General features: G+C 49.1%; 1 protein-coding gene and 1 pseudogene across 2 annotated transcripts; one reads left to right on the top strand and one right to left on the bottom strand.

Moving 5' to 3' along the window:
• Positions 1-262: 262 nt before the first annotated feature.
• On the top strand, positions 263-27,718 carry Ppp6r1 (protein phosphatase 6, regulatory subunit 1). 2 transcript variants are annotated; one of them, NM_172894.2, is made up of 24 exons: positions 263-732; positions 12,273-12,505; positions 15,658-15,844; positions 15,927-16,064; positions 16,147-16,212; positions 16,965-17,077; positions 17,172-17,285; positions 17,546-17,708; positions 17,796-17,948; positions 18,033-18,167; positions 18,840-18,904; positions 19,025-19,140; positions 19,235-19,320; positions 19,433-19,522; positions 19,602-19,699; positions 22,940-22,997; positions 23,076-23,248; positions 25,389-25,519; positions 25,612-25,744; positions 25,870-25,940; positions 26,073-26,154; positions 26,614-26,724; positions 26,816-26,872; positions 26,969-27,718. In NM_172894.2, the coding sequence occupies exons 2-24, from the start codon at positions 12,279-12,281 to the stop codon at positions 26,970-26,972; spliced, it is 2,571 nt and encodes an 856-aa protein (NP_766482.2). In that variant the 5' UTR covers positions 263-732; positions 12,273-12,278; the 3' UTR covers positions 26,973-27,718. The 2 variants fall into 2 exon arrangements, with proteins under 2 accessions (NP_766482.2, XP_011248858.1); XM_011250556.2 differs by lacking the exon at positions 263-732 and adding an exon at positions 7,282-7,393.
• Positions 19,844-20,696, bottom strand: Gm6855 (predicted gene 6855; annotated as a pseudogene).
• Positions 27,719-27,734: the final 16 nt, after the last annotated feature.

Here is a 27,734-nt window from a genome sequence, read left to right as displayed (position 1 = left end):
GCACTGGGCCCTCTAGGTTTATTCAGGGAGAGAACATTGGCAACCGTGGGCACGGACAGCCGCGGAGTTCCGGAGTGGGCGGGTTCTGGGCGCCAGCGCTCACCGCGCACGCGCCTCGCCAGGCCGACCTAGCGGCCTCTCGCGCACCTGCGCACGGAGAGCGACCACGAGAGGGCGGAGCCTGTCTTCTTGCGTCCTCCCGCGCTCGGGGCATTGTGGGACAGTGGCGGAGGTAGCCCTGCGTCGGAGGCCTTAAGGTGGACGGCTGGGGCCGGGGAGACCCAGCCGCTTCGGGTGACAGTAAAGCCGAGGGGACGGGCGTCGGCTCTCGGTGCAATTCTGCACCCGTCGGGCTGCGGAGGCTTCTTTTTCCTGTCCCGCGGGTGCCGGCGTGTCAGTGTGTAACCCGCGGCGACTTCCCCCGTCGCCCTGCTTCGGAGGCGCCTGCGCGGGCCTCGCGTCGGCCACGGAGCTCTGCGGTGGAACGAGTGCGCCTACTTTTTCGCGACGACCCGAACTCGTCGAAGCTCGGTGGTGAGGCAGGGGATTCCCTGTGACTGGAGGGCGCTTGCGCGGGTTCGCGAGCTCCGGCCCGGGCGCCTGCGCGAGCCCACCGGCGCCGCCCCCGCCCCTCTTAGCCGGCCCCTCGACAGGGCCGGAGCCGCCGGCGGCGGGGCGGCAGGGGCGCCCCGATGAGCCCCGAGTGCGAGGAGCCGCCGCCCCCCCGCGCAGGTGAGCCCCGCAGCTGCCTTCCCGGGCGTGCGCCTTCTAATCCGGAGTCTTTTCCTCAAATCTCCCTGAGCGCCCCTGAGTCTCTTAGTATCCTCCCTTTCACTCCCTAAGTCTTTTAGCCACTTGCCAGTATCATCAAGTCTATTTCCTGTCGCCGGGCCTGTGTCTACTTCGCTGTCATTCCCAGCCCGTCTTCCTCGTCTATTGGGGACCCTCTCTAAGTCTCTTAGACTCTTCTCCCCGCAGCCCCCAGCCCCCATCTCTTCCCACTGGGATCTACATCACCTCCACCTATCATTCTGACTCAGCTCTCTTGGGATTTGGGCCCACTCCCCTGTCCCCCCTGTCGTAGTCTTCCTCCTCTAGGGTGCCTTTCTCTTTCCTTCCTCTTGCCTGCTCTTTTGTGCTCACCTCTGTGTCTACCTACTCTTTTCACTCTCACCAGCCTTCGTGGACTCTTGACCTTTTTGTTTCTCACCCTCTGCTCAGGAAGGCAAGGTTAAACAGGTCTTTTCCTTCGCCTTGGCTGTGGCTGTCCTGTCCCTGTTTGTCCCTAGTTTCCTGTGGTGAGGAGGCACTTTGGAACCACTGTTTGGTGCGCTACTGGGTATTCTGTGAGATGAGGCCCATTGAGGGCAGAACTTGGTTGCTGGGTCCAGGAGGGAGTGGTCAGTGGAAGTCCCTGGTACTTTTATCTACTCAGGGAGCCAAAGGCAGAGCTGGACAGTCACAATTACTGTGTGTTGTGATGGTGGTAACCCAGGGTGCTGTGGCAGCAGGCCGCAGAGTGGGAGAGACTGGTGAGACCGGCCGGATGGGTGACTTTTCTGTCGAGGAAGGCTGAGTGGGAGTTAACAGATGGAGAGTGGGAAGAAGAGCTTTCCAGGTGGAAGAAACACCGCGTGCAAATATGTGAAGGTGGGAACACTGAGGGAGCCAGGATGGAGTGGGTTGAAGTGTTAAGAGGGCAAGGGTGGAATGGCTTGGCTGGAGCTGCTGTCCAGGGCCTTAAGTGACCTGGTTGGTAGTCCTTTTCCCCCCTCCCTTCGGTGGTGGTACTAGGGCTCAACTCCCAGTTTTCCTGCCACGGAGCAAGCATTCTACCACCGACTGAGCTACACATAGCCTGAGCCTCTCCTATTGCTTTTAAACTATGAGGCAGTATCTTGCAAATTTTTTTAGGCTTGCTTTGAACTCTGAAGAGCTGGTGGGCTATTGACGCACAATCGTCTAATCTCAGTTTTCTAAGTACCTGGGATTAATGTTTATGTTGCCAGTCCAAGGGAGTTATGGTCTTGACCACTCCTTATATACTGAGGCAATTGTACTGAGGATGTATTACCTGGAGGCAAGATGTTTCTGGAAAGGAAGCTGCACTGTATGACAAATGTGGTACTGGGTTGAGGGTTGTAAAACTGCCACAGAGTTGCTTCCATCTTAAAGGAGAAGTTCTGTCAGACTCAAGGCCAGTGTTGCAGGGACTGGATTGCTTCAACAACACAGTATGAGTTGTTTCTATGTGCATTCTGCACAGCTAATGTGGACAGTTCACACGAGAGCACTTGCTGTGTTCTGCCACATGCACTTGGAGTTATCTTGTGCTCTTTGAAATGTTTCTCCTGTGGGTTTTTTGTTATTTATTTTCCTGGTAACCTTTGCCTAATGCAAATCATTTTGCCCAAATTCAGTGACTCTACTCTAGTTTTAGGGTTGGTATAATGAGGAATTACCTAGAGCAAGAGTTTTTGTGAGTTAGACTTAGTTTGAGTCCTGGTGCTTGCCTTTCCTAGTGGTGAGTCCTTGGAAAAGTTAGGCAAGTGTTCAGTACCTGTTTCTCCTCTATAAGTGGGCTAATAGGAGGGCTGTCTGTGTAAAGTGGTTCAGGATATTGAGTGCAATGTTTGTAGATGCCTATCAGAATGCAAGGCACACAGCAAGTATATCGAATCAGTATCTCTTAGGATTATCATCTGATTTTTGATAATATATCCCAGTAGTTCTCATTGGGTATGATATGTCCTCTCGGAGACATTTGGCAATGCTTGGAGACCCTATGGTTGTCAAAACTGTAGGAGTAGAGAAAGTAAGCTTCCCACGTTTAGTGTATATATCCCACCCAGGGATGCTATTGATTGTCTTCTAATGCACAGAGCAGCCACTCACCACAAATAGCTATGTAGTCTCAGCTTCTATTGATGCCAGTAGAGAAACACTGCTACTCTGCTATTTTGCTTAAGTATCTTATGTGCTTTGAGCTTCTGTGTGGTGTAGGAGCTGTTGTGTTTTTTCCTTTACATGCATCCTCTTTGGTTGTTTGCTTTTGTTGGGTCATGTGGCATCTTTTTTTTTTTTTTTTTTCCATTGAAGGAAAACAGTCTTGTCTCCCCGCCCCTCTTTTCTACTTTGGGATCTCTGGCCAAGTGACCTTCAGAGATCACTTTCTCTTCTCTGGCTTCTGTTTCCATTAATCCAACAAGTACTTTTACTTTTATTTTGAACTGGAGTCTCATCTGTTTCAAACCATCTGGCCTCAAACTCACTTTGTAGCCAAGGATGACTTTAACTTCTGATCCTCCTGCCTCTACTTCCCAAGTGTTAGGATGGCAGTGCTGGTTCACTGTTGGGATTTGAGCTGAGGGGTTTTGTGCATTCCAGACAAACACCTGACAAATAAACTACATCCCAAGCCCCCCAAAACACTTGGTTTTGGATCTGGCAGTATGTTAGATCTTAGGTGGCATCTCTAGAAAGTTGCAGATGCCTGCACGGGCCTACCTTTTCCTCACAGCTGAGGCTTGTGTGTTCTCATAGAGCTTTGGAAGGAGGCTTGCCAGAGAACGCTTCTGGAAGGAAGTGGTGTCAGAGTAGAGGTCTGACAGTCTCAGGAGGAGGTAGTCAGACTCAGAGCTTGTAGGGCAGGTAGAAGGCACAGCCCCCATCCTGAGCGTAGTCAGTTGAGGTTCAACTGTTGAATTCTTCTGCCATTAAACTTGCTGCAAAAGACAGGTAAGCGGTCTAGCTGCTATGGTAAGAGTTATTGCCCAGTACTGGCTTAGTGGGGATACATCCATACCAGACCATGGTTTTCCCTTTGCACATCAGTTTTATGAATTCTCCAGAAGGGCTGCATTACAGAGATTTCTCAGATGAGGACACTGAGGCTCAATGCAATTAGAGAGATTTGGAGAGAGAAAATTCCAACCCTGGTCAGGAACAGTGGTATATGCCTATAATAAATAGGCAGAAGGAATACTTGAGCTCTGGAGTTTGAGGCTGTCTGGACACACACATAGAGATTTAAACTTAGGTCTTTGGACATTTAGTTTACTTTAGTCTTAAGATAGGATCTTGCTTTATAGCCCCGACTAGATCAACTATCTAAGTTCTGGCCCATTAATCCAGGTTTCCTTTCTGTTCTTCTAGGGGCTATTTCACATTTGTTCAGTAAGCTGTTCCTTTTTCCTTTTAAATTTGTGGCCACTCCAGGAGATGATGAGTACTGAGTATAAACCGTCATGTTTTCACGTTTCATGTTCATGGCCAAGTGTCCTTAGGCTGTTTTCTGATTATTCTTCCTTTGGGGTTGGGCCAGAGTTTCTATTTCCCTTAGAATGGTCCTAGGATCTGAGGGGGTTGGCTACCCCCCCCCCCCCCCCCCCGTTATCTCACTCAGGCCTTTCCTAAGCCATGGGAAAGTCCCAGCTCATTTTTCCATGTGACCAGGTCCTTCTAGCAATGGTTCCTTCTCCAAATGGTTGTCCCCCTGTGCTTGCTTTGCCAGGGTGGTGGTGGCTCTGAAGGCCACACTGCGTGTCCTGCTCAAGATGGTTAGGTTGCTGCTACTGTCTCTTTATCCCTGGTATTAAGTGTCCCAAACCCCTTTTCCAGATTTGGCCAGGAGTTGGCTGTGGCATTAAAAAACAGAGGCATGATCCACCCAGCCTTTTAAGGAGCTAGCCTGCCTGCTGCTGGTCTGTTTCCTTTCCTTCCTAGAGCAGCCAGCCAGCCTGAGGGGCTGTCCTGATGCTAGAGCCTTTGAGCAGTCAGGTCTTGGAGCCATCTCACCCTCCAAAGGTCTCTTTGCCTTTGTCTCCAATTTCTAGGTGGTTAGGGTCAGAGGGTGGTTAGGGCAAGTATGGAAGGATTGGCAGTTAAAGAGCCTGTCCGTGGCTTCCTAGCACGCAGAATGTTTGGAGTTACAGCTGGGGCTGTAGCAACAGTGGGAAAAGAATGGGGACCACAGTGAAGTCTTATCTGGGCCAAGGAAGGAGACAGTATAGAGACTGGCAGGTTCCTGAGAGGAACAGCTGGTGTCAGAGACCTTAGAACAATACAGCAAAACAAGAAGCCAGAGCTACTGATGTTAAAGCTGGCAGGAGAGGTAGAGCGACTTTCGTTTCTAATGGCTTCCTTTTTCATTTATAATTCCCCTTCCTTCCGTTAGCAGCCAGTCTTGGTTTTCAAACCGTCTCAAAACCAGTGGTTGTCACTTCCGTTTTCTTGAAGCTGCTCAAAGCTATACAGAGTGGGGGTGGCGGGGTGTATAGTGCTAAGTATCTGAATGATCTGAGCAAAGTGCTTAAGTCACTTGGGCAAATGCTGAGAGTTTCTGCTTTTCTGTTTTTAGTGCTGCCACCCTTAGTGTAATGGCTGTCTCCTGTTCCTGCTTGAAAGTGTCTGAGCGTGGTCTCAAGACAGCCTGTACAAGGAGTTTTGCCCCACTACATCTGTACCTGCCTTTGGTCAGCATTCCTCCTGGTTTTCCGGACTCAAGTAGAGGCTATCACACATCATATGAACCTCATTAACTCAAGCCTTGTTCCAGCGGCCTCCAGCTAGGTCCCCTGGAAGCCAGTTTGGGGAGAGAAGGCCAGCATAATCACTGAGAAAGGTGGTCAGGTTGGAGTCGGGAGGAGGGTTTTAAGACGCTGTGGCCTGTGCTTTGTAACCAGGTGTCTTAGAAGGAAGTGAGAGGGTGTCAGAAGGCCGGGCATATCACATGGATTCTGATTCTGTCTCTTGGTACTTGTGTGTTTCTCTTCCTTTGGACCCTTTTTTAAAAATAGGATTCTCTTGTCAAATGGAACTGACAATTATTTTTTATTTTCTGTCTTGCTGTAAAGACAAAATACTGAAAGGCTAGGACCTGGGATTGTCCACAGATGATGGCTTGGTCTTGCCTCTAACCTGTCTCCCACTGGAGAAGGAGGCTTTTTTTTTTTTTCTTCTCCAAACAGCTCTATTTTATCACATTTATTTAGTGGTGGTGTGTGTGTACATGTGTATACTTGTAAGAGTCAGTTTTCTCCTTCCACATCTGGGTCCCCAGGGCTTGAATCCCAGTTGTCAGGCTTTGCAGCAAAGTGCCTTTTCCTGTTTAGCTGTCTCACCAACCCTAAGCCCCACTTTATTGAAATGGGAAGTGTGTTACTAGCACATACTAGTGAAACTGTCCACCTGCCTCAGCATGGTATTCTGCTGGCAACCTTGAAAAGGCCTTTATAACTACACTCAGTGAAACTCTTCCTTCCATGCTTCCTGGTTGGATGTCTTCTTGAGTCCACCTGGTCCTCTCGCATCTGGGCTTCCCTATCAACTCTGAAACTGCATACATGGCCACTACTGTGCTTTCTCAGTTCTTCGAGCCTGCTGGCTGGTCTTTTTGGTCCTTTCTGCAACCATGCGTGGCTCAGGAGTTGACCCTCAGCTGTAAGATAGGCAGCCCGTAGTGAGGGTTGTGTTGCAGGCCTACGTGGGCGCAGAGTGCTCTTGTGGAAGGCCCCTGCCTCGTGCCCAGATTGTAGGTAGGACTATTTACAGGATGTAGATGGACACAATGGCACTTTCAGTGACTATGCATTGTTAAGGCACCTCAAATCATATACCCTGCCTCTGTCATCTTCTCACCATGCAGACTTGACAAGGTGGGCTTTCTTATCTCAAGAATGTTGGTAATGAGGAATGGGGAAAGGGGAAGCTGCTTAAGTTGTCAGAGGAGAGCTAACTGCACTCAGGCCAGCAGGCTCGCTGGTCTGGCCTCCATATGCTGGTCCTGGCAGGTTTTGTTTCTTCATTAGTGATTTTGCTGAGATTTATTTGACCTCCAGTTTATCCATTTAAAGAACGCAAGTCAGTGGGTCTGGGTGCATCCACAGCTTTGTGTAGCATCACCACAGTCAATTTTATTTCATAGTATTCTCTTTTCTCTCACAGTTTTTGAACTTTGTTTTGAGACAGGGTCTTAGGTAACAGAGGTTAGTGTTGAGCTCAGTATGTAGTCGAAATTGACTTTAAGCATCTAGATCCTTCTGCCTCAACCTCTCAAGTGCTCTGATTATAGGTATACACCACTGTGCCTGGCTTAGTTTTAAAACAACAACAAACATTACCTCAAAAGGAAACTGTCCCCTTAAGCATTGACTACAAATTCTTCTACATCCTTGAAACTTGTAATCAATCTCCTTTCTGTCGCTGTGGATATTTGTCTGTTCTAGAAACTTGGTATTATCAGAATTTTTAGTCCTGGTTTCCTTCCCTTGCCTTCGGCAGCTTCTCAGCCTGTCTTCTTACCGCCATGCGAACAGCCTCCTGTGTAGAGAAGGCTCCATGTTCACCAAATTGAACCTTTTGTTACTTCACACCACGTGGCCTTCAGCAGGAAGTGAGTGAGTCAATGATTGATGTGGCGGTTGTCCCTTGAGATTATTCTCATCCCAGGTATACCCAGATCAGGAAACCTGTCTGCCTCACCCCTCCCTTCCCTTAGTGTTCTTCCGGGCTGGTCCCCTTTGTCATGTATGTTTTTGTGACAGGTCTTGGTTGACTTGTGAGATTGCCATTAAGTGAGGTAGGAAGTAGAAAAGGGGTCTGCACAGCAGGGTTCTTACGAAGCTCGGGTTTCTTCACCCACACTCCACATCTGTGATAGTACCCTCAGCAACTGCATTGACCCTGGAATTAGCCTGTCCCCAGCCAGCCTGCCCTGAGTGACCTGGTGCCTCCTCCTCACTGGACTTTCTCCCTTTGGTCTTGATTGAAAGATGCCAAGGTGTGGGAGTGATTTTTCCTTATCTTGTATCAATTCTCAACTGGCAGTCCCCTGCCTCAGAGACTGGAGCCTTGTGACAGCATGGTTTGGCAGTGTGAGTGTCTTTGGTAATATTTGTGATCATTTACAGCTGCAGTGTGAGACTCTGTTAGGTGCTGTCCTGTGTACTACAGTGTGAGACTGTGTGTTAGGTGCTGTCCTGTGTACTACAGTGTGAGACTGTGTTAGGTACTGTCCTGTGTACTACAGTGTGAGACTGTGTGTTAGGTGCTGTCCTGTGTACTACAGTGTGAGACCGTGTGTTAGGTGCTGTCCTGTGTACTACAGTGTGAGACTGTGTGTTAGGTGCTGTCCTGTGTACTACAGTGTGAGACTGTGTTAGGTGCTGTCCTGTGTACTACAGTGTGAGACCGTGTGTTAGGTGCTGTCCTGTGTACTACAGTGTGAGACTGTGTGTTAGGTGCTGTCCTGTGTACTACAGTGTGAGACTGTGTTAGGTGCTGTCCTGTGTACTACAGTGTGAGACCGTGTGTTAGGTGCTGTCCTGTGTACTACAGTGTGAGACTGTGTGTTAGGTGCTGTCCTGTGTACTACAGTGTGAGACTGTGTGTTAGGTGCTGTCCTGTGTACTACAGTGCGAGACTGTGTGTTAGGTGCTGTCCTGTGTACTACAGTGTGAGACTGTGTGTTAGGTACTGTCCTGTGTACTACAGTGTGAGACTGTGTTAGGTGCTGTCCTGTGTACTACAGTGTGAGACTGTGTGTTAGGTGCTGTCCTGTGTACTACAGTGTGAGACTGTGTGTTAGGTGCTGTCCTGTGTACTACAGTGTGAGACTGTGTTAGGTGCTGTCCTGGGTACTACAGTGCGAGACTGTGTGTTAGGTGCTGTCCTGTGTACTACAGTGTGAGACTGTGTTAGGTGCTGTCCTGTGTACTACAGTGTGAGACTGTATGTTAGGTGCTGTCCTGTGTACTACAGTGTGAGACTGTGTGTTAGGTGCTGTCCTGTGTACTACAGTGTGAGACCGTGTGTTAGGTGCTGTCCTGTGTACTACAGTGTGAGACCGTGTGTTAGGTGCTGTCCTGTGTACTACAGTGTGAGACTGTGTTAGGTGCTGTCCTGTGTACTACAGTGTGAAACTGTGTGTTAGGTGCTGTCCTGTGTACTACAGTGTGAAACTGTGTGTTAGGTGCTGTCCTGTGTACTACAGTGTGAGACTGTGTTAGGTGCTGTCCTGTGTACTACAGTGTGAGACTGTTAGGTGCTGTCCTGTGTACTACAGTGTGAGACTGTGTGTTAGGTGCTGTCCTGTGTACTGCAGTGTGAGACTGTGTGTTAGGTGCTGTCTGTGTACTACAGTGTGAGACCGTGTGTTAGGTGCTGTCCTGTGTACTACAGTGTGAAACTGTGTGTTAGGTGCTGTCCTGTGTACTACAGTGTGAGACTGTGTGTTAGGTGCTGTCCTGTGTACTGCAGTGTGAGACTGTGTGTTAGGTGCTGTCCTGGGTACTACAGTGTGAGACTGTGTGTTAGGTGCTGTCCTGTGTACTACAGTGTGAGACTGTGTGTTAGGTGCTGTCCTGTGTACTACAGTGTGAGACTGTGTGTTAGGTGCTGTCCTGGGTACTACAGTGTGAGACTGTGTGTTAGGTGCTGTCCTGTGTACTACAGTGTGAGACTGTGTGTTAGGTGCTGTCCTGTGTACTACAGTGTGAGACTGTGTGTTAGGTGCTGTCCTGTGTACTACAGTGTGAGACTGTGTGTTAGGTGCTGTCCTGTGTACTACAGTGTGAGACTGTGTTAGGTGCTGTCCTGTGTACTACAGTGTGAGACTGTGTGTTAGGTGCTGTCCTGTGTACTACAGTGTGAAACTGTGTGTTAGGTGCTGTCCTGTGTACTACAGTGTGAGACTGTGTGTTAGGTGCTGTCCTGTGTACTGCAGTGTGAGACTGTGTGTTAGGTGCTGTCCTGTGTACTACAGTGTGAGACTGTTAGGTGCTGTCCTGTGTACTACAGTGTGAGACTGTGTTAGGTGCTGTCCTGTGTACTACAGTGTGAGACTGTGTGTTAGGTGCTGTCCTGTGTACTACAGTGTGAGACTGTGTGTTAGGTGCTGTCCTGTGTACTACAGTGTGAGACTGTGTGTTAGGTGCTGTCCTGTGTACTACAGTGTGAGACTGTGTTAGGTGCTGTCCTGTGTACTACAGTGTGAGACTGTGTTAGGTGCTGTCCTGTGTACTACAGTGTGAGACTGTGTTAGGTGCTGTCCTGTGTACTACAGTGTGAAACTGTGTGTTAGGTGCTGTCCTGTGTACTACAGTGTGAAACTGTGTGTTAGGTGCTGTCCTGTGTACTACAGTGTGAGACTGTGTTAGGTGCTGTCCTGTGTACTACAGTGTGAGACTGTGTGTTAGGTGCTGTCCTGTGTACTACAGTGTGAGACTGTGTTAGGTGCTGTCCTGGGTACTACAGTGTGAGACTGTGTGTTAGGTGCTGTCCTGTGTACTCTTAGTAGCATAGGAAGATTAAACATTTCTTTTTCCTTTTTCTTAGATTTTTTTATGTTTTATATGTATGGCTGTTTGGTATTTATGTACATATGTGCACCACATGTGTGCCTGCAGAGTTCAGAAGAGTGCATTTGGTCTTCAGAAACTGCAGTCACAATTGTGAACCGCCATGTGGGTGCTGGGAATTGAATCTAAGCCTTCTGGAAGAGCAAGTACTCTAAACCACTAAGTCATCTCCTACCCCTGGAGTCTGTATAGTTAGAATAAGTGTATTGTTATTGTGTGGTAATCTTTCTGGATAGCACTAAGTGAGCCCTGTACGGCTCAGAGTAAAAGGACAAAAGCAGAGCTGGGGGGCTGCCTGGTTTAGCCAAGATGATTGGTAAAGCCCCTGTGCAAGGAGCCTGAGAATGGGAAGACCCTGAAGAATGAGCAGAAAGTACCTGTTTGTCAGAATCACTGAGGTAGACCAAAGCTTAGCATGTTTTAGAAACAGAACAAAGAGCAGTGTGTTTAGGATGTGTGAGGAATACAGCATGAAGAAGGTTGAAAAAGTACGGTAGGTTTCCAGGTGGAGCTTGAGGGCAGCTGGAGTCCACTGGGGTTGACTGTCTCTTCAGCAAGCTGTAGCTAGCTGGCTGGCTGTGGTGGAGGAAGTCTCTCTAGGACTAGACTCAGGTTGTGAATCAGAGGGTCTTGGGAAATAAGAGATCTGTGCAAGGGGGAACCATATAGGCAGAGAGGCTCTGATGTTTGTGTGCCAAGCTTATAGGCTCTCCTGGCTGGCTCTACTTTGTCTTAGCTTCATCAAGCGTGGCCTGGAGTAGCAGTGACTTCTGCCTTTGGTGGTTGTCAGGCTATCAGGAGACAAGTGAAGAGTAGAACTTGTGGTCAGGCCTTAATTGTAGCAAGAGGTCCACAGATACTGTCCTTGGGCCAGATGGCCTCTGAGGTCCTGGGAAGCCTCATAATGTACTGGGCTTCAGTTCTTTCCATCCTGTGATGTCAGCTTCCATAGTTGTGGCTTGGATATGTGTACCCAGAGCACGTTGTTGAGTAAGTTGCTGGTAGCAAAGTTTGGGTCTGTTGACAATCTCTTTTAGACTTAGATTTTTTTAAAATGGAGCTTTGTTGTTGCCTTGAGAGGAGCAAGGCCTAGTGCAGGTCAGGTACTCAGGATAGTGCAGTCACCTGGTTAGTACCCAGAGTATTCTGATCTTACCTAGTTACTAGAGTCAGGGCTTGATAGCTCACTTTGTTCTAATGCTGAACTGAACATGTTTACCATCATGTGTTTTCTTTGAGTCCTGCTTAGTGGCTGTCCTGTTCTCGGAGCCCCCACCCCAGGTTTTCCTCTTCTCTGTCCCAGGCCTGGGCGTGGGGTGATGAGTATGGTTGGGCTCTGTTTGTGTGTGTGGTGTCCAGGCAACAGCCACAGCCTCGAGATGAGCATACTTCCTCTCTCCCGGCTGCCGCCACCACCCCACACCTCACCAGAGACCTTGGGTGATTTGCTAGCATGGGCAGCAGCTGTGCACTAGAGGTCATGGGAGTATTTGAATTTGTTCAGCAAATAAAATGAATCTGAAGCTAGACGTTCAAATGGTATCCTTGCCCAGATAAAGGAGAGTGGACACAGGCCACTGAGGGATGGGCCAAGGTCACTGCCTGCCACTTAGCTTTTCCTTGTAGGCCCTGGATGGTCCACACTGAGAACTTCACCAGGCCTTAAGCTGAGACTGATAAAGTGGCTTTTTATACTGCAGGGGAGGCAGCTTGGAGGCTGAGATGGTGGGCTCTGGGTTCCTTAGCAGGACTGAGGACTGTTCACAGTATATGTGCTATACCTGTGCAGCCCCTGTGCAGGGCAGACTTGTGAGGAATCTGTCGGGCCTAGAAGGGGTGTTTGTGCTTGGTCACTGTGACAGTGCCTCATTCAGCTAGATGTGTGTGACAAGTTGATTATGCCCATGCTTGCAGGGCGCCATGTTTTGGAAGTTTGATCTGCACACAAGCTCTCACCTGGACACACTGCTGGAGAAGGAGGACCTGAGCCTGCCTGAGCTGCTGGATGAGGAGGATGTGCTGCAGGAGTGCAAGGTGGTCAATCGGAAGCTCCTAGACTTCCTGCTACAGCCGTCCCACCTGCAGGCCATGGTGGCCTGGGTTACCCAGGAGCCCCCAGCCAGTGGGGAGGAGCGGCTACGCTACAAGTGAGTCCTTCTCTCACCTCTACTCAGTAACTGAACGTGGGGGACTAGGAAGTGAGGCAGGGAGGGAGGGCCAAGCCCTTTAAAGGATCACAGCTCATCTCTTCATGGTTCAGTTCTTGTAAAAGTTGTGTATGATAAGGTTCTCTAGATAGATCAAATATAAAGCCTTGGGATAAGTCCTACTCGCCCTTCAAACCTCAACAGGGAGCCACATTATCTCACTTTCATTTTATTGTTAACCTTTTTTTCTAGTTTGTTGTTCTCAGTTTTTGCTTTTATTTGTTTTTGTTCAGTTTGGGTTGTTTTGTTTTGTTTTTTTTTTGTTTTTCTTCAGACAGGATTTCTCTGTATTGCCTTGGCTATGCTAGAACTTGCTGTAGGCTAGCCTTGAATTCACAGAGGTCTGCCTCCTAAGTGCTTGGTTTAAAGGCTTGTGCACACTTTGTTGTTTTCCAGATAGGTTCTCATATAGCTCAGGCTGACCTTGAACTGCCTGTGTTAAGTATCCTGATCTTCCTGTTCCCTTCCCAGTGCTGAGATTGTAGCATGCATTCACCATGCCTGACTCCTTGCTTGTGTGTGTGTGTGTGTGTGTGTGTGTGTGTGTGTGTATTTTCAGACACGAATTGGAAGAGTCAGTCTCTCCAGTTTCTCTTTTCACCATATAAGTATATAAGTTCTGGGGCTTGAATTCAGGCTTGGCCTTGACCTGCTGAGCCATCTCCCTGTTCTTCCACCTAATTTTTTGGGACCAGGTCTTCTAAATCTGAAGTTAACCAGTTAGCTCAGCTACACTGGCCCAAGGAAGCTCCAGAAATCTTCCTATCTCTGCCTCCCTAGCTCTGGGATTAGACGCAAGCCATCACTCCGCATGTTACATTGCTGCTGGGATCGAAACCCAGTGTAGAGTTCTGTACTCAGTTTTGCACAGCAGGCACATGTGCGCCTGTGTAAGCTTCTGTGTACTGCACACCTGTAGGCTTCCCAGGAGCCCAATGGATGTGGAGTCACAGGTTGTGAGCCATCTGATGTTGGTGCTGGTAACTAAGCCTGGGTCCCCTGCAAGTTTTAAATGTGCTTAACTGCTGGCCTTCTCTCTAGTCACCGCCCTTATGTTTTTAATCAGTTAAGATTTTTGTCAGGATGATGTAGAATTGGACATTATAAGAAGTTGAGAGTGATCCCAAGTATATGTTGCTGGTTTCCCAACTGGAGTAGTGACATGGACATAGCATATCTGGTACCTGCTCAGTCCCTGTTGAAAGGAGGCTTTCTGTTTTACCTTATACTCCTTTGCATATGTGCAGACATTTAATTACCTGACCACATCCATCACCACACATTCTTTCTGTTCCCTTCATAACATGGTACCTCCTTTTTAACCCATGCTTGACGTTGGTAGCTACTATTCTGTTCCCCTCTTACCTAGTTTTGTCATTGGATTTTTTTCAACATAATTTTCTGGAGATTTTAACCCCTTGAGAAAAGGTGGCTGTTTTTCCTTTTCATCAAGAGTAGCAAGATCCTACCAAGGCTGACTTTGGCTCACTGCATTCCCGATCCACCTGCTGTTGTGGGGCTCCTGTGGGGCTTCCATGGAGTTTACAGCCAGCCCCTGACTCTCTTATTTTCATACAAGGGCTTTTTTATTTTTTATTATTTCTCTTTTGGATTTTGAGCTTTAAGAGTGCAGTATCTGCTTCTGTCTGACCATTCTTGGTCCCTAACATAGAGCATGAAGGCTCTTTAGGGGGAGGAAGCATATGCCACCTGCATGGGGCATAGGGTGTAGCACCAAATGGTGGGCAGGTCCAGGCAAACAGGACACTGTTGGGCCCCCAGCAGTTGTTGCCATCTTGCTGCTCTTCCCCAGGAGCAGGTCCTTCCCTGGGCTCACATCTCTATCCCATGTGTCTGCTGTTCACTGTGCTGCTCCCCTGCCTTCTTGTTTCCCATCCTGGAAACCTTGAGCCAGACAGATAATGCTGGCTGCTCCTCAGTCTTCCTGTTATAGTGGGGACTCAGTATAGCAGTGTTGGCTGTAGAGTCACGGCCTATTTGGTCTTGCTGCCTCTGATAGCACTTGTGGAGGACAGAGTGATGCTGTCATTTGCCAGCTTGTCCCACGGGATGTCTTCTCTGCTCTTCCCTTTCTACCCGTCAGCCCTCGTTAACCTGCACCTAATGGACTGTGATCTAGACTCGGCATAGAGAGCTGACAGCAAGCAGCCTTGCTGGCTCTGGGCGTCTCTGCCCTGATTAAGGAGTCTGTTTTCTAGATGTTGGGGTCCCTTGGCACAGGCCTCAAGGTTTTGGGCTAGACTTGGAATAGCTGTAGTCTCCTAGGGCCTTAGATGACATCCTGGGTAGTGAAGCTTCTGGAATGTCAAGTACCCAAGGGTGTTTGAGGACAGGAGCAAAGGTTGGAGGCTGAGAAAGATAATGTCGGGGCTAGGATGCTGAGGACAGAAGGCCTGAGCTGGAGCAGCATGTGGGACTGGGCATGGCATTAGAGGAGATAGGAGTTAGTGTTGGGAGGGGAACAGGAAATGTTTGAGTTTTAGGACTAAGTTCAAGTCAGATGTCATTTTGTGGTGGTGGGAGCCCCAGTAGGTTTTTTGTTTTTGAGACAGGGTTTCTCAATGTAGCCCTGACTGTCCTGGAACTCACTATATAGATCAGGCTAGCATTGAACTCACAAAGAACCTCTACCTTTGCCTCCTGAATGGTGGGATAAAGGTGTGTGACACCATGCCTGGCTGTTTTTTATTTTTAAAATATATTTTATGTGTACGGGTGTTTGGCTGCATACTACCAGATGGGTATGATGAGTACTTGCTCCTGATGGAGGCCAGAAAAGGATGATGGATCCCCTGGGACTGGAGTTGCAATTGCTTGTGAGCAACCTTGTAAGAGCTATGCATCAAATCCAGGTCCTCTGCAAGAGCAACAAGTGCTGTTAGTCAATTGTGGCCTCTCAGTGGGTTCTTAGGAAGCCTGAGGAGGGCTCAGAAATTGAATGGGGATTTTATTTCTCTTTGGTTTCCCTTCCTAGATGCAGGACCCCCTGAGCCTAATGCTGGATGTGGGGAATGAAGGCAGTGCTTCCACTTTCTCTCTGCACTCACAGCTACCTTGTACTCACTTCCTAGGTACCCTAGTGTAGCCTGTGAAATCCTGACCTCTGATGTGCCCCAGATCAACGATGCCCTGGGTGCAGATGAGTCCCTCCTGAACCGACTCTATGGCTTCCTGCAGAGTGGTGACAGCCTCAACCCGCTGCTTGCTAGCTTTTTCAGCAAAGTCATGGGCATTCTTATCAATCGCAAGACAGACCAGGTGCCTACTGACTCTCAACATGTGGGGGAGGAGTTGGGGGGGGGGTCAAGACCCTATGCTATGACACAGCCTGTGCCCCCAGCTTGTGTCCTTCCTGCGCAAGAAAGATGACTTTGTGGACCTGTTGCTGCGGCACATTGGTACCTCAGCCATCATGGATCTCCTGTTGCGTCTGCTGACTTGTGTGGAGCGGCCTCAGCTGCGGCAGGATGTCTTCAATGTGAGGAGCCTACTCAGGAAGTGGTCGGTGGAGTGGGATGGGCTGGCATTTGGTTTAGGAACTTACTGTTTTCTTCTGTCAGTGGCTCAACGAAGAGAAGATTGTCCAGCGGCTAATTGAGCAGATTCACCCATCAAAGGATGACAATGTGAGTGCTGGCTGACATCTCCAAACCTCCTTCAGATTATGTTCTATGTTCCTTTTATGCTTTAAAAGATGGGCAGGGGAGCTGACAGTATGGCTCAGGTTTTACAGTGCTTTCTTAGGCTTCAGGAAGCCCTGGGGCCACATAAGCCAGGCAGAGTGGCTCACACCTGTAATCTCAGTTCTCAGGGACTTGAGGCAGAGAGTGCGAAGCCAAGTATCCTCCTTTGCTTCTTAGCAAAGGCTAAGCTACATGATAGCCTGGGCTACACGAAACTCTTGTAGCATGGGTCAATGCCTTATTCCTTTTCATGGCTGAATAGTAAATATCCCAGTGTGGGTGGACTGAGCTTTGCTTTTGCTTTCTTTTTTTGTTTTTTTTTGTTTTTTTTTTTGTTTTTGTTTTTCGAGACAGGGTTTCTCTGTGTAGCCCTGGCTGTCCTGGAACTCACTTTGTAGACCAGGCTGGCCTCGAACTCAGAAATCCACCTGCCTCTGCCTCCCGAGTGCTGGGATTAGAGGCGAGCGCCACCGCGCCCGGCTGGCTTTTGCTTCCTATTGGGCAGCTGTTGAGTGTGTGATTGAGCAGTGAGTGCTCCGTGTGCACACATGAGCGTCTCTTTTCTTGAGGTTTTGGGTACGAGCTTTCTCATTATAGTGCATATCCTGTGTCCGTGTGACTACTATTTTTCTGCCTGGAAGACGCTGGGAGCAGATGGTTAACTTGTGCATACTCACTTGTTTCTGCTTCCCCAGCAACATTCCAATGCATCTCAGTCCCTGTGTGACATCATCCGCCTAAGCCGCGAGCAGATGATCCAAGGCCAGGACAGCCCGGAGCCAGACCAGCTGTTGGCCACCTTGGAGAAGTGGGTTTGCAGAATCAGTATTGAGGCCTGGGGTGGCAGCTGTCCTGGGGGAATCCTGGCCCTTGACCCCTTGACTTTGACTCCTCTTTCCCAGGCAGGAGACCATCGAGCAGCTCCTCAGTAACATGTTTGAGGGAGAGCAGTGCCAGTCTGTCATTGTCAGTGGGATCCAGGTGTTGCTCACCCTCCTGGAACCTAGGAGGCCAAGGTGAGGTATACCACTCTAAGGTGGCTTACTGCCCCTCCCTGCACCGATAGTCCCTCAGAGCCTCAAGGACTGAATGGCCATTGTTCAGAACTATGGCTAGTAAGAGAGATGGTTCTTCCCCAGTCAGCCTGCCCTCTACTCTTCTTTTCTGACCTGTTAGAAGGCTCTGGATGTTGAGGCACAAGGCCATGGTATTCTTCTGGCCCATTTTTTGTAGCCTCTGTGGCTCTACTCTGCCTTCACACTGCTCTCCTTCACAGGTCTGACTCTGTGACCATGAACAACTTCTTTAGCAGTGTGGATGGGCAGTTGGAGCTCCTGGCTCAGGGAGCCCTGGATGATGCACTGTCTAGTATGGGTGCCTTGCATGCCCTGCGTCCCCGGCTTGATCGCTTCCATCAGCTCCTGCTTGAGCCTCCCAAGGTGGGAGACATGGGTTGTGCTTCTAGCGGGAAGTGGGGGTGGAAAAGAAAGTACCCTGTGAGCACTAAGCCTTCTTTGTTCCTGTAGCTGGAGCCTCTGCAGATGACGTGGGGCAGTCTGGCGCCACCACTGGGTAACACGAGGTTACACGTGGTCAAGCTCCTGGCCAGTGCCCTGAGTGCCAACGCCGCTGCCTTGACGCAGGAGCTTTTGGTGCTGGATGTGCCCAACACCTTACTGGTACAAGGGATGGGATCAGGGGTCAGGGAAACAGAGATGTGTGCAGAGCACTTTTGAAATCAGCCTGTATCCTCACTCCCTCAGGACCTCTTCTTCCACTATGTATTCAACAACTTCCTGCATGCTCAAGTGGAAGTGTGTGTGAGCGCAATGCTGAGTTCCGGGCCCCCTCCAGACAGCAGCTCTGAGACACCTGTCCCAAACCCTATCGTGAAACATGTAAGCTAGGACTCCTGTTCCCCTCCCCCTGAGGACTTGGTGCCTGAGGCCACTGTCTCCTACTTTTACCCTGTCTGTTGGGCAACATCAGTACCTGGGATGGCTGTGGTATATACAGCTGGGGAGAAATTGGTGTCTCCTGAGGGCCAGTGAATGCTATGACTTGGCAGTAGAGAGTGGGGAAACTAGGGATATTTTTCTGAGCAAATGAGGGGCTCTGTATACTCTGTGTGAGAAGTCAAAACGCATGCTAGCACACCTTAATGCTAGCTCTAGAGAGGAGGATCTCAACTTTTTGAGTCTAGCTTAGCTACATAGTCTCAGAGAAAACAAAATTAGGGCTTGGGATGTAACTCACTTGGCTAGGTAGTACCTAGCATGCATGAAGTTCCCCATCGTCCCCAGCACAGCGTAAAAAAGCATGTGTGGTCATGCACTTGGGAGGTTACATAAAGAGTTTGGGGCTAGCCTGCCTGAGACCTTGTATCAGAAAAGGAAAAAGAGAAATCCAGAATTAAAGCAAGCTGGAGACGCTGGCTCCTACTTTTCCTTCCTCTGCTCACAGGCTCAGGTTCTGGTGATCTGTGTTTGCTGAGTTAAGGCCTCTTCCCCATCTGCTGGGCTCTGGAAGTGTAGAGATCCCCAAGCTAAGTCCTCTTTGCTCTCCTGCAGCTCCTTCAGCACTGCCGCCTGGTGGAGCGCATTCTGGCATCCTGGGAGGAGAACGACCGTGTGCAGTCAGTACTTGCAGCCTTCCTGTGGGGACAGATAGGACAGACAGTGGGAGGATGGGTTGGGGGCCTGGATAGCCCAGGCATCTAGCCTGTCACCCATCGGTGACCTCCACTCTCAATCAGGTCTGGAGGGGGCCCAAGGAAAGGCTACATGGGCCACCTGACTCGGGTGGCCAATGCTGTGGTGCAGAATGCAGAACAGGGGCCCAATGCTGAACAACTGGGACAACTGCTAAAGGGTAAGGCACGAGGCTGACTGAAACTGCAGCTTGCAGAGGCAGGTGTTGGAAGCTGGGGTTCTCCCCTCACACTCTTCCCTATCCATGTGCTCAGAGCTGCCAGAGGAGCAGCAGCAGCGATGGGAAGCATTTGTGTCAGGACCCCTGGCCGAGACCAACAAGAAGAACACAGTGGATCTGGTGAGGCCTGACTTGGAATGTGGCTCATGCCCCTACTTCCTAGAGCTTCTTGCCCTGCTCTTGTCTGGGGGTTTCAGCAGGTCCTGACTACTCTCCATCATCCTATCCCTAGGTAAACACTCACCACCTGCATTCTTCCAGTGATGATGAGGATGACCGCCTCAAGGAGTTCAACTTCCCTGAGGAGGCTGTATTGCAACAGGTAGATGTGGGCTTGTGGAGATGGGAGGAGTGGGGAAAGGCAGCCCCCTTCCATCCCTGACCCCCGTGCCTCTTGTTAGGCCTTCATGGACTTCCAGATGCAACGCATGACCTCAGCCTTCATTGACCACTTTGGCTTTAATGATGAGGAATTTGGGGAGCAGGAAGAAAGTGTGAAGTAAGTGTTCCTCATACGAAGTTGAGGCTCTGCTTTGTGACAGCTTGTGCTGTACCTGCCTCTGTGTGTTCCTCTGTGACGTCACGGTGGTGTTTAACCTCCTGATGGTATATGCCTTGTGCCTTTTCTTTCTTTTTTTTTTTAAATTTTGTAGTTATATTTATGTACAGAAAACTTAGTGTGCATTTAACCCAGTGTAGTGGCGAGTTCTTTAGCCTTTGCCTTTTCCAGCTTGGCAATGCGAGCCACAGACTTAGGACCCAGGACGTTGCCTCCCCTGTGGCGACGGATCTCGTCATATCTGTCATTATAATTGGTCCTAATAGCTCCCACCAGCTTCGCCAGAGCACCTTTGTCTTCCGAGTTAACCTGTGTGAAGGCAACAGTGGTGCATGTCTTCCTGTGGACCAGGTGCCCCAGCCTGGCCTTTCCCTTGATGATGCAGTAGGGCATACACCCCCATCTTTCGACACAGGGCAGGCAGGAAAACCACCAGCTCAATGGGGTCTATGTCATGGGCAGTCACCACCAGCTGAGCCTTCTTGTTCTCCACCAAGGTGGTGACTGTATTGACTCCTGCTCGGAGGACAGGCGGTCTCTTAGTTGGGACGTCGCCTTTGCCAGCAGCTTTCTTCTCAGCACAGGCCAGTAGCCTTTGCTTCTTCTCTGGCCTGTGCTTGTGGGCAAGCTTAAGCAGCTGAGTAGCTGTCTGCCTGTCCAGCGCCTGGGTGACCTGGTTAATGGCAGGAGGGACTTTGAGCCACTTATAGAGGATGGCTCTTTGCCGCTACAACCTGATGTAGTGGGGCCATTTGACGAAGCGTGTTCGATCTCTTTTGGGCTGGATGTCCTGTCCAATGCTGAGTTCTTGGGCCTCTTCTCAAACAGAGGGTTGACCACCTTCTTGGCCTCCTGCTTCTTAACGACGGCGGGGGCCGGGGCCACCTTCTTCCCCTTGGCCTTCCTCCTTTTGGGCATGTTGCTCGGCTGCTGGAGAGAGCACCTTGTCTTGAACGTTCATCTTCTTGGGTTTACCCAGCTGTGCATTGTGTGCTCACCTCTTCCAGACTGAGATCCAGTCTGCCGTCCTCCCTTCCACAGGGAAGGCCATGAGGGCAGGACTCCACCATTGTTCATGGCGAGGATGAGCATAGTGTATGGATATGGTGTAGGGGTGATACCTCAGGGAGAGATGACCTGGGAAAAGTAGAACACAGTGGTCAGATTGCTGGATTTTGAGGCTCTCTGCAGTGGGATCCCAATAAGATTTTACTGTCAGGGATAGAGAGATGGCTTATCGGTTAGGAACACTGGCTGTTCTTCCACAGGTCCTGACTTTAGTTCCCAGCAACCAACCACCTGTAATGGGTTATAATTCTGTCTTTTTTTTTTTTTTTTTTTTTTTTTGGTTTTTTGAGACAGGGTTTCTCTGTGTAGCCGCTGGCTGTCCTGGAACTCACTTTGTAGACCAGGCTGGCCTCGAACTCAGAAATCTGCCTGCCTCTGCCTCCCGAGTGCTGGGATTAAAGGCGTGTGCCACCATTGCCTGGCATGATTCTGTCTTCTTATGTGCATGAGAAAAGAGCACTCATACATAAAATACATAAAATAATAATTATAGTAAAAAAAAAACTTAACTGCCTGAACTACCCAGAAGGCACTGCCTGTAAGGAGCACCTTACAGTTGGCACATAGCAAGCCATCTCCAAAAGTGGTTGGTTATTCCCATATTTAACACTTGAGTGCCATAGTACAGACTTCTCAAGGTCAGGGGTTGTGTGTCAGCTACTGCAGCCTATACCTATACCTGGACTCCTTGAAGCAGTTGCCTCATTGGCACTTAGTGTTATATATTTTCCAGGAGGATACCTGTCCATTTCTTTCCCTCTAGCACTTTTGTTCTCACTAACGACAATGAAGAGGATGGTAGCCACAAACTAAAGGCCACAAACCCTGATAGGAAGTGATTGGTCCCCCTGCATTTCCTGTTAGCAGTAAATGGTACTGGTGTAATTAGAGCCCCTCACAGACAGTGGTGTCAGAATAGGAAGTGTCTTGTTAATGCTTTATGGTAATTTTTATTGTATGATGTTTATGAACAAATGGGCACAGCCCAAGTTCTTGTTACCAGGAACCATGGATGTATGAATAAATTCTTACCTAGATTGTAATTCTGAGTCCTTGAAAACACCCTTCAAGGTAAATTGCTTCCTCAGTTTTTTTTAAAACAGATATATTTATTTATTTTATGTATTTGAGTACACTGTAGCTGTCTTCAGACACACCAGAAGAGGGCATTGGATTCCATTACAGACAGTTGGGAGCCACCATGTGGTGGCTGGGATTTGAACTCAGGACCTCTGGAAGAGCAGTCAGTGCTCTTAACCGCTGAGCCGTCTCTCCAGCTCCTGTTTTTGTTGTTTTTGTCTTAAGATTTATTTTAATTTTATGTGTTTGACTTTGCCTGTATATATGTATGTATTGCAGTGCCTGTGGAAGCCAGAAGAGGGTGTAGAATCCCCAGGAATTGGAGTTCTGGGTGGTCATGAACCACCATGTGGTTGCCTGGAACTGAGTCCAGGTCTACAAGAGCAGCAAATGCTCTTGACCACCGAGCTACCTCTCCAGTCCAAGAGGTTTTCATGCTTAGGGAGGAGATGAGGGCACTGCCCTTTAGTGTGACTGTAAGAACCAAGTGGGATGTGTTGGGAATGTATATGATAGGCGACTTACTCTCTTCCTCCTCCTCCCCACCACACCCCGTCTCCACATGGATGCCCCCCCCCCCCCATCCCACCTGACCTCTAACCTCCCTGGGGCCTCCAGTCTCTTGAGGGTTAGGTGCATCATCTCTGAATGAACACAGACCTGGAAGTCCTCTACTGTGTGTGTGTTGGGGGCCTCATATCAGCTGGTGTATGCTGTCTGTTTGGTGGTCCAGTGTTTGAAAGATCTCAGAGTCCAGATTAATTAAGACTGCTGGTTCTCCTATAGGATCGCCCTTCTCCTCAAATTCTTTCAGCCTTCCATAATTTAAGAACAGGGGTCAGCTGCCTCTGTCTGCATCTGACTCTTTGAGCTGCTTGTTGGGATTCACTTCCTTCTGTGAACACCGGGTTTGATGTTACAACATCTTAGGGAGGAGGTGAATTTGCATAGTAATAAGGGTTGCTGTGTGTCGTGTGAGCAAGCAAAGGAGGGGAGAATTATGTCCCACTTCATTTTTTCCTTTTCTTCCAGTGCACCATTTGACAAGACTGCCAACATTACCTTCTCCCTAAATGCTGACGATGAAAATGTGAGTGCTTCCTGTCTTGACTGTGGGGAGGGGAGGAGTCACAAGCAGCATAGCCCATCCTCCTGTCCTCCTCTGCAGCCCAATGCCAACCTGCTTGAGATATGCTACAAGGACCGGATCCAGCAGTTTGATGATGAGGAAGAAGAGGAAGAGGAGGGCCAAGGCTCAGCAGAGTCAGATGGAGAGTATGGTGCCTGGCAGGGCAGCCAGCCAGTGAGAGCGTCCCAGGCAAGCCAGCCCCCTGGTGTGCGGTGAGTTTCCGTCTGCCCACCTACCTCTTAAGTTCCCAGTGCTTGGAGATGTGTGTGCACTTAAACAGAAGCATGTGCACAAGTGCACACACTCACGCACTAAGTGCAGAGGTATGTAAATATGTTGGGCTGAGATGAAGTGAATGAGAAAAGTGAGAATGTTGTATGTTAGTTGGGTGTTTTCAGTCATAAGTGGTAGAAACCCAGTTCATAAGAATCAAGATAGGCACTAAATGAAGAGGTCTCCATCACTAAACTGTGCTCCTGAGTTCAAATGATGCCACACAAACTTCCTTTCCTCTTTCTGAAATGAGAGAAGAAGCAGGGCATGGTGGCGCACACCTTTAATCCCAGCACTCGGGAGACAGAGGCAGGCAGATTTCTGAGTTCGAGGCCAGCCTGGTCTACAAAGTGAGTTCCAGGACAGCCAGGGCTACACAGAGAAACCCTGTTTTGAAAAACAAAAACAACAACAACAACAAAAAATAGAAAAGAAACCTCTCTCAATTATATTGTTCATCAGCTTTGTATAGATAAGTCTTTTTCTTTGTTTCTTTTCTTTTTTTTTTTTTTTTTTTTTTCTTTTTCTGTCTGATAGTGTGATCAAATTATTTCATGTTAAAACTTTTGCTAAGATAAACACCACTTTATATATGACTGGAGCTTTAAGCTTCTGCCTCATAACTTGATTGAAAACCAGTTATGTGTGTTAATTTTATATTTGTATAGTGTGCATGCAGATAAATGTATATACCCTAGGTTTGCAGTAAGATGGAAGCACACAGTCAGCATCTAGAGCTAGGAGCAGTACTGAGCCCTCTGTGCCCCCACATGGCTGCTGTCCCTCCTGCCATGAGCTGCATCTTTACATGAATCAGTTTTGTATCTTTCCCCACTCTTTATACAGTATAAGGAACCCAATATAGAGTGGGTCCTGTGTCTGAAATTCATGTCACTAAAATGTTTTGAGGCAGGGATTACAGGTGTGTGCCACAACCCCTGGCTTAGACAGCCTGTAGGAGTCCGTTCTCTCCTCCACAATTTGGGTACCAGAGGTTGAATTCAGGTGGTCAGACTTGGCGGCAAGTGACTAACTGCTGAGCCATCTTGCTGGTGCACACACACACACACTTAAGTTGGGATAGATTCATTGTACAAAATGGTAGATTTTGTAAAACGACATTTTAATGTTTGTTATTATCCCCTTCTTATTCTTTCTTCCCTCTTGCCAACTAACTGCCCTTTTAAATTTTTTTTAAACTATTGCTTTTTTTCCCCTTAACATGTTATCCTGCAGATGATATAATTTCATACTTTATGGCTGAATAAAACTCAGACTTTTTGTGTATAGATCCCATTTTGTCTAGTGCTCTGTCGATGGACACTGAGGCTGATGCTGTAACAGGTTGTAAATAATGCTGTAATAATCATGCTTGTGCTTGTGTCTTTGCCCCCCCCCCCCTTTTTTTGTCTTTGCTTTATTTTCATTAGAGTCTTCATATATGCCCAGGTGTGATAGAGCTGCCTTATAGAGTATAGCATATCTAGCATTAGTTTTTTTTTTAAAGAAATCCCTCTGTCTCTTCCTGTTTTTTTCCTCAAGGTTTTTGTCGTGTTGTTTTGTTGAGACATACTATCGTGTAGCCCAGGCTGGCTTGAAGTTGCTGTGTATCTGAGGATAGCCTTGAGCTTCTGACCATCCTGAGTGCTGGGGTTATAGGCGTGCACCACCACACCCTCTTTATGGTTTTTGTGTTCTTATATTCTTCTTTTCTTTACTTCATTCTAATGAGTTCCCAAAACCTCACAGACCTGGGTTAAGAAAGTCACCCACACAATTGCCCAAGTCCCAGATTCTAAACATCTCAATGCCGTTCTTGAAAGGCTTGTGTGTTTGATGTTACTGGTGGCCGGGGACTTGAGAGTTGGTGCCTCATCTCTTGTTGTAGTAGCTGAGTCTAGTTCTCAAGTGACTGAGACTCTGCTGGTTGGCTGGCTTCTCCAGCACCCTGACATTCCTGGACTTACTGGAGCTCCCTAGAGGCCTTTGTTCGCCATGTCTGTGGTCCTGGCCCGTGGTTGGGGAAGTGGGTCATCGGCTGTCCCTACATGACCACCTAATGAGTTGGTGTCTGTGCAGGAGTGGAGGAAGCACAGACAGCGAGGAGGAGGACGAGGAGGAGGACGAGGAGGAGGATGAGGGGGCTGAGCAGGCAGCCTGTGGAAGAACCAGCCCTTCCTCCTTCCCCAGCCCCAGCACTCAGCCTCCTGGTGAGTGTTGGGTGACTTGTGTTCAGGGGTGCATGGAGTTTCTGACTGTTTGGAGTTCACCTTTTGTCCATGTTCTCTCACCTCTGCCACAGGCCCAAGTTGGACTGCTACCTTTGACACAGTGCCTATGGATGCCCCAACAGGTCCCCCAGTTTCTAAGGAGGCAGACATGTCCTCTATCCAGATCCCATCCAGCCCTCCAGCCCACGGTTCCCCACAGCTCAGGTGTGAATGGACAGGGCAGGGCAGGCGGGTATTGCTCTGGCATCTGGTCTGGGAGCCTCTCCTGTGTCTCTTAGGCTTGGGAGTTGACCACAAGCATCCTTTCAAGTTCCTCTTTTACCTTCTAGGTCTCAGGACCCCACACATCCCTCAGCACCTCAGGAAGTCACAGATAGCAGCAAAGTAGCAGAGCCCTTGGGTGAGCTAAGCCATACCTTTCCCATAAGGGCTCTGGACTCTGCCTCAGGCCCATATGTATGAAGACGGCACAGCCATGTCTCAGCTTGCTGGAAGGTGGCAGCTGAGATGTGGTCCATCTCTTTCTCCACAGCCCCCTGCCAGGCCTTGGTTAGTGTTGCGGATGTCCAGGCCACACTGCATGGGATGCGCTCTGCCCCCAGCTCCTTGGACAGGTGACCATTGATGTCCCATCTCCTGGAGGGGGGTAGGGGAAGCCCAGCCTCCTTGCCGAGGTGGGTGCTGGGCTCTTGTCCCTACTGTCCTTAGCACTAAGCTCTACCTTGAGCTCCTGTGTCCTTGTATCCATTCCTTTTTGTAATTAAATGTTTTGGACAATGGCACCTAAAAGGGCTCTTGTGATCCCAGAGTTAAGAACAGCTTCCAAGAGGATCAGGGACCACGAGAAGCAGGACTGTGCATAGCCCCAGAAGCGTATCCTGCAGGGGGATGACCACTGAGAGGAGCTGGGTATAAGTTCTGGTTTCCCCCTGTGGCTCTGCAGCCCCACTATGCTCTGCCATCAGTATGCTCATAGGCTTTTTTGTTCTGAGATTTCTTTGTTACCCAGCCGTGGCCTCAGGCAGGCAGTGATATGGAATATCTAACAGTATTCAAATTGATCTCTCTTACAGTGCAACCAGAGACCCCTCTACCTCTGTCCCAGACTTCAAGGCCCACCAGTCTCCTCAGACCATGGAGGGGAAAAGGAGCCCAGAACATTTGGGGCTTCCCCAAAGCCAGAGGTGAGTTAGTCTCTCTGGGTGGTGTTGGGTGGATGAAGCAGGGCTAATAGGGCAAGAAGTAACCTCCATGTTTCCTTTTCTCCCCTAACAGTGCCCTTGAGATGCCCAATGGCTCTACCCCAGGAGGGCCTATTTCATCGGGTTCCCAGTGAGTGTGGCAATAGCCTTGGGTGGGTCAGCAAGATGAGGTCACTGGACCCATGTCCATGGTCCATGTGACACATGTGTTTCTCTCTGTTTCCAGGTAGCTGCCTGGTGACAGTGGTGGCCAAATCCTCTGTCCTCCCTGTGGAATCCCTCTGTGGGGCAGGATGAGTCCTTTGGTGGCCCTCTACTCTATTGTCCCACACCCTACATTCTCTCCTCTGGACTCCCAAGGAGGCTGGTGCCAGGGAGATGCCCTCACCCACCCCCATTTGCACTGAGAAGAGAAACTATGGAGTTTTGTCTCCAAGAATAAAGATAGAGAGTCACATAGAAAGGAAAGAGAGAGAGAGAGCGAGAGAGAGAGAGAAGTATATTATATATTATATATATATATATATATATATATATATATATATATATATATATATATATATATATATATATACATATACATATATATGTTGAGGGAGGAGTAAGAAAGAAAGCCAGGACAATAACTGGGCCAGCAGCTCTGAAGCACACCTTCCCCGTCTGTCCCAGTAGGGGCTGGCGCTGGGGTTGGAGGCCGCTGGCCTGTGCTCTGGTGCAGATGCTCTTACCCAGCTTCACTCAGGACCACCTTGGGGTGTAACAGAGGGTGTCATCCGGCCCCTGGCCCTGGGGAACATCCCTAGAGGCCCAGAATGGGGGTTGCTGGGTACCCCATGCCCTGAGGGTTCCAGCACTGCTGCCAAGTGGCCTTGTCCCAGCTCCCCCTGCCCCCCCCAAGGCTGGTGTGAGTGTGCAAGTATGTGTGCAGAGCTTGTGTTTCATACTGCAGATATAAATAAAGGAAGATAGCAGAACATTCCTGCTGTGGGACT

This window comes from Mus musculus, chromosome 7 (assembly GCF_000001635.26).
Source record: "Mus musculus strain C57BL/6J chromosome 7, GRCm38.p6 C57BL/6J".
Taxonomy (NCBI): Eukaryota; Metazoa; Chordata; class Mammalia; order Rodentia; family Muridae; genus Mus; species Mus musculus.
Note: the sequence above shows the minus strand (reverse complement) of the source record. Positions and strands in the feature narration are given on the sequence as shown.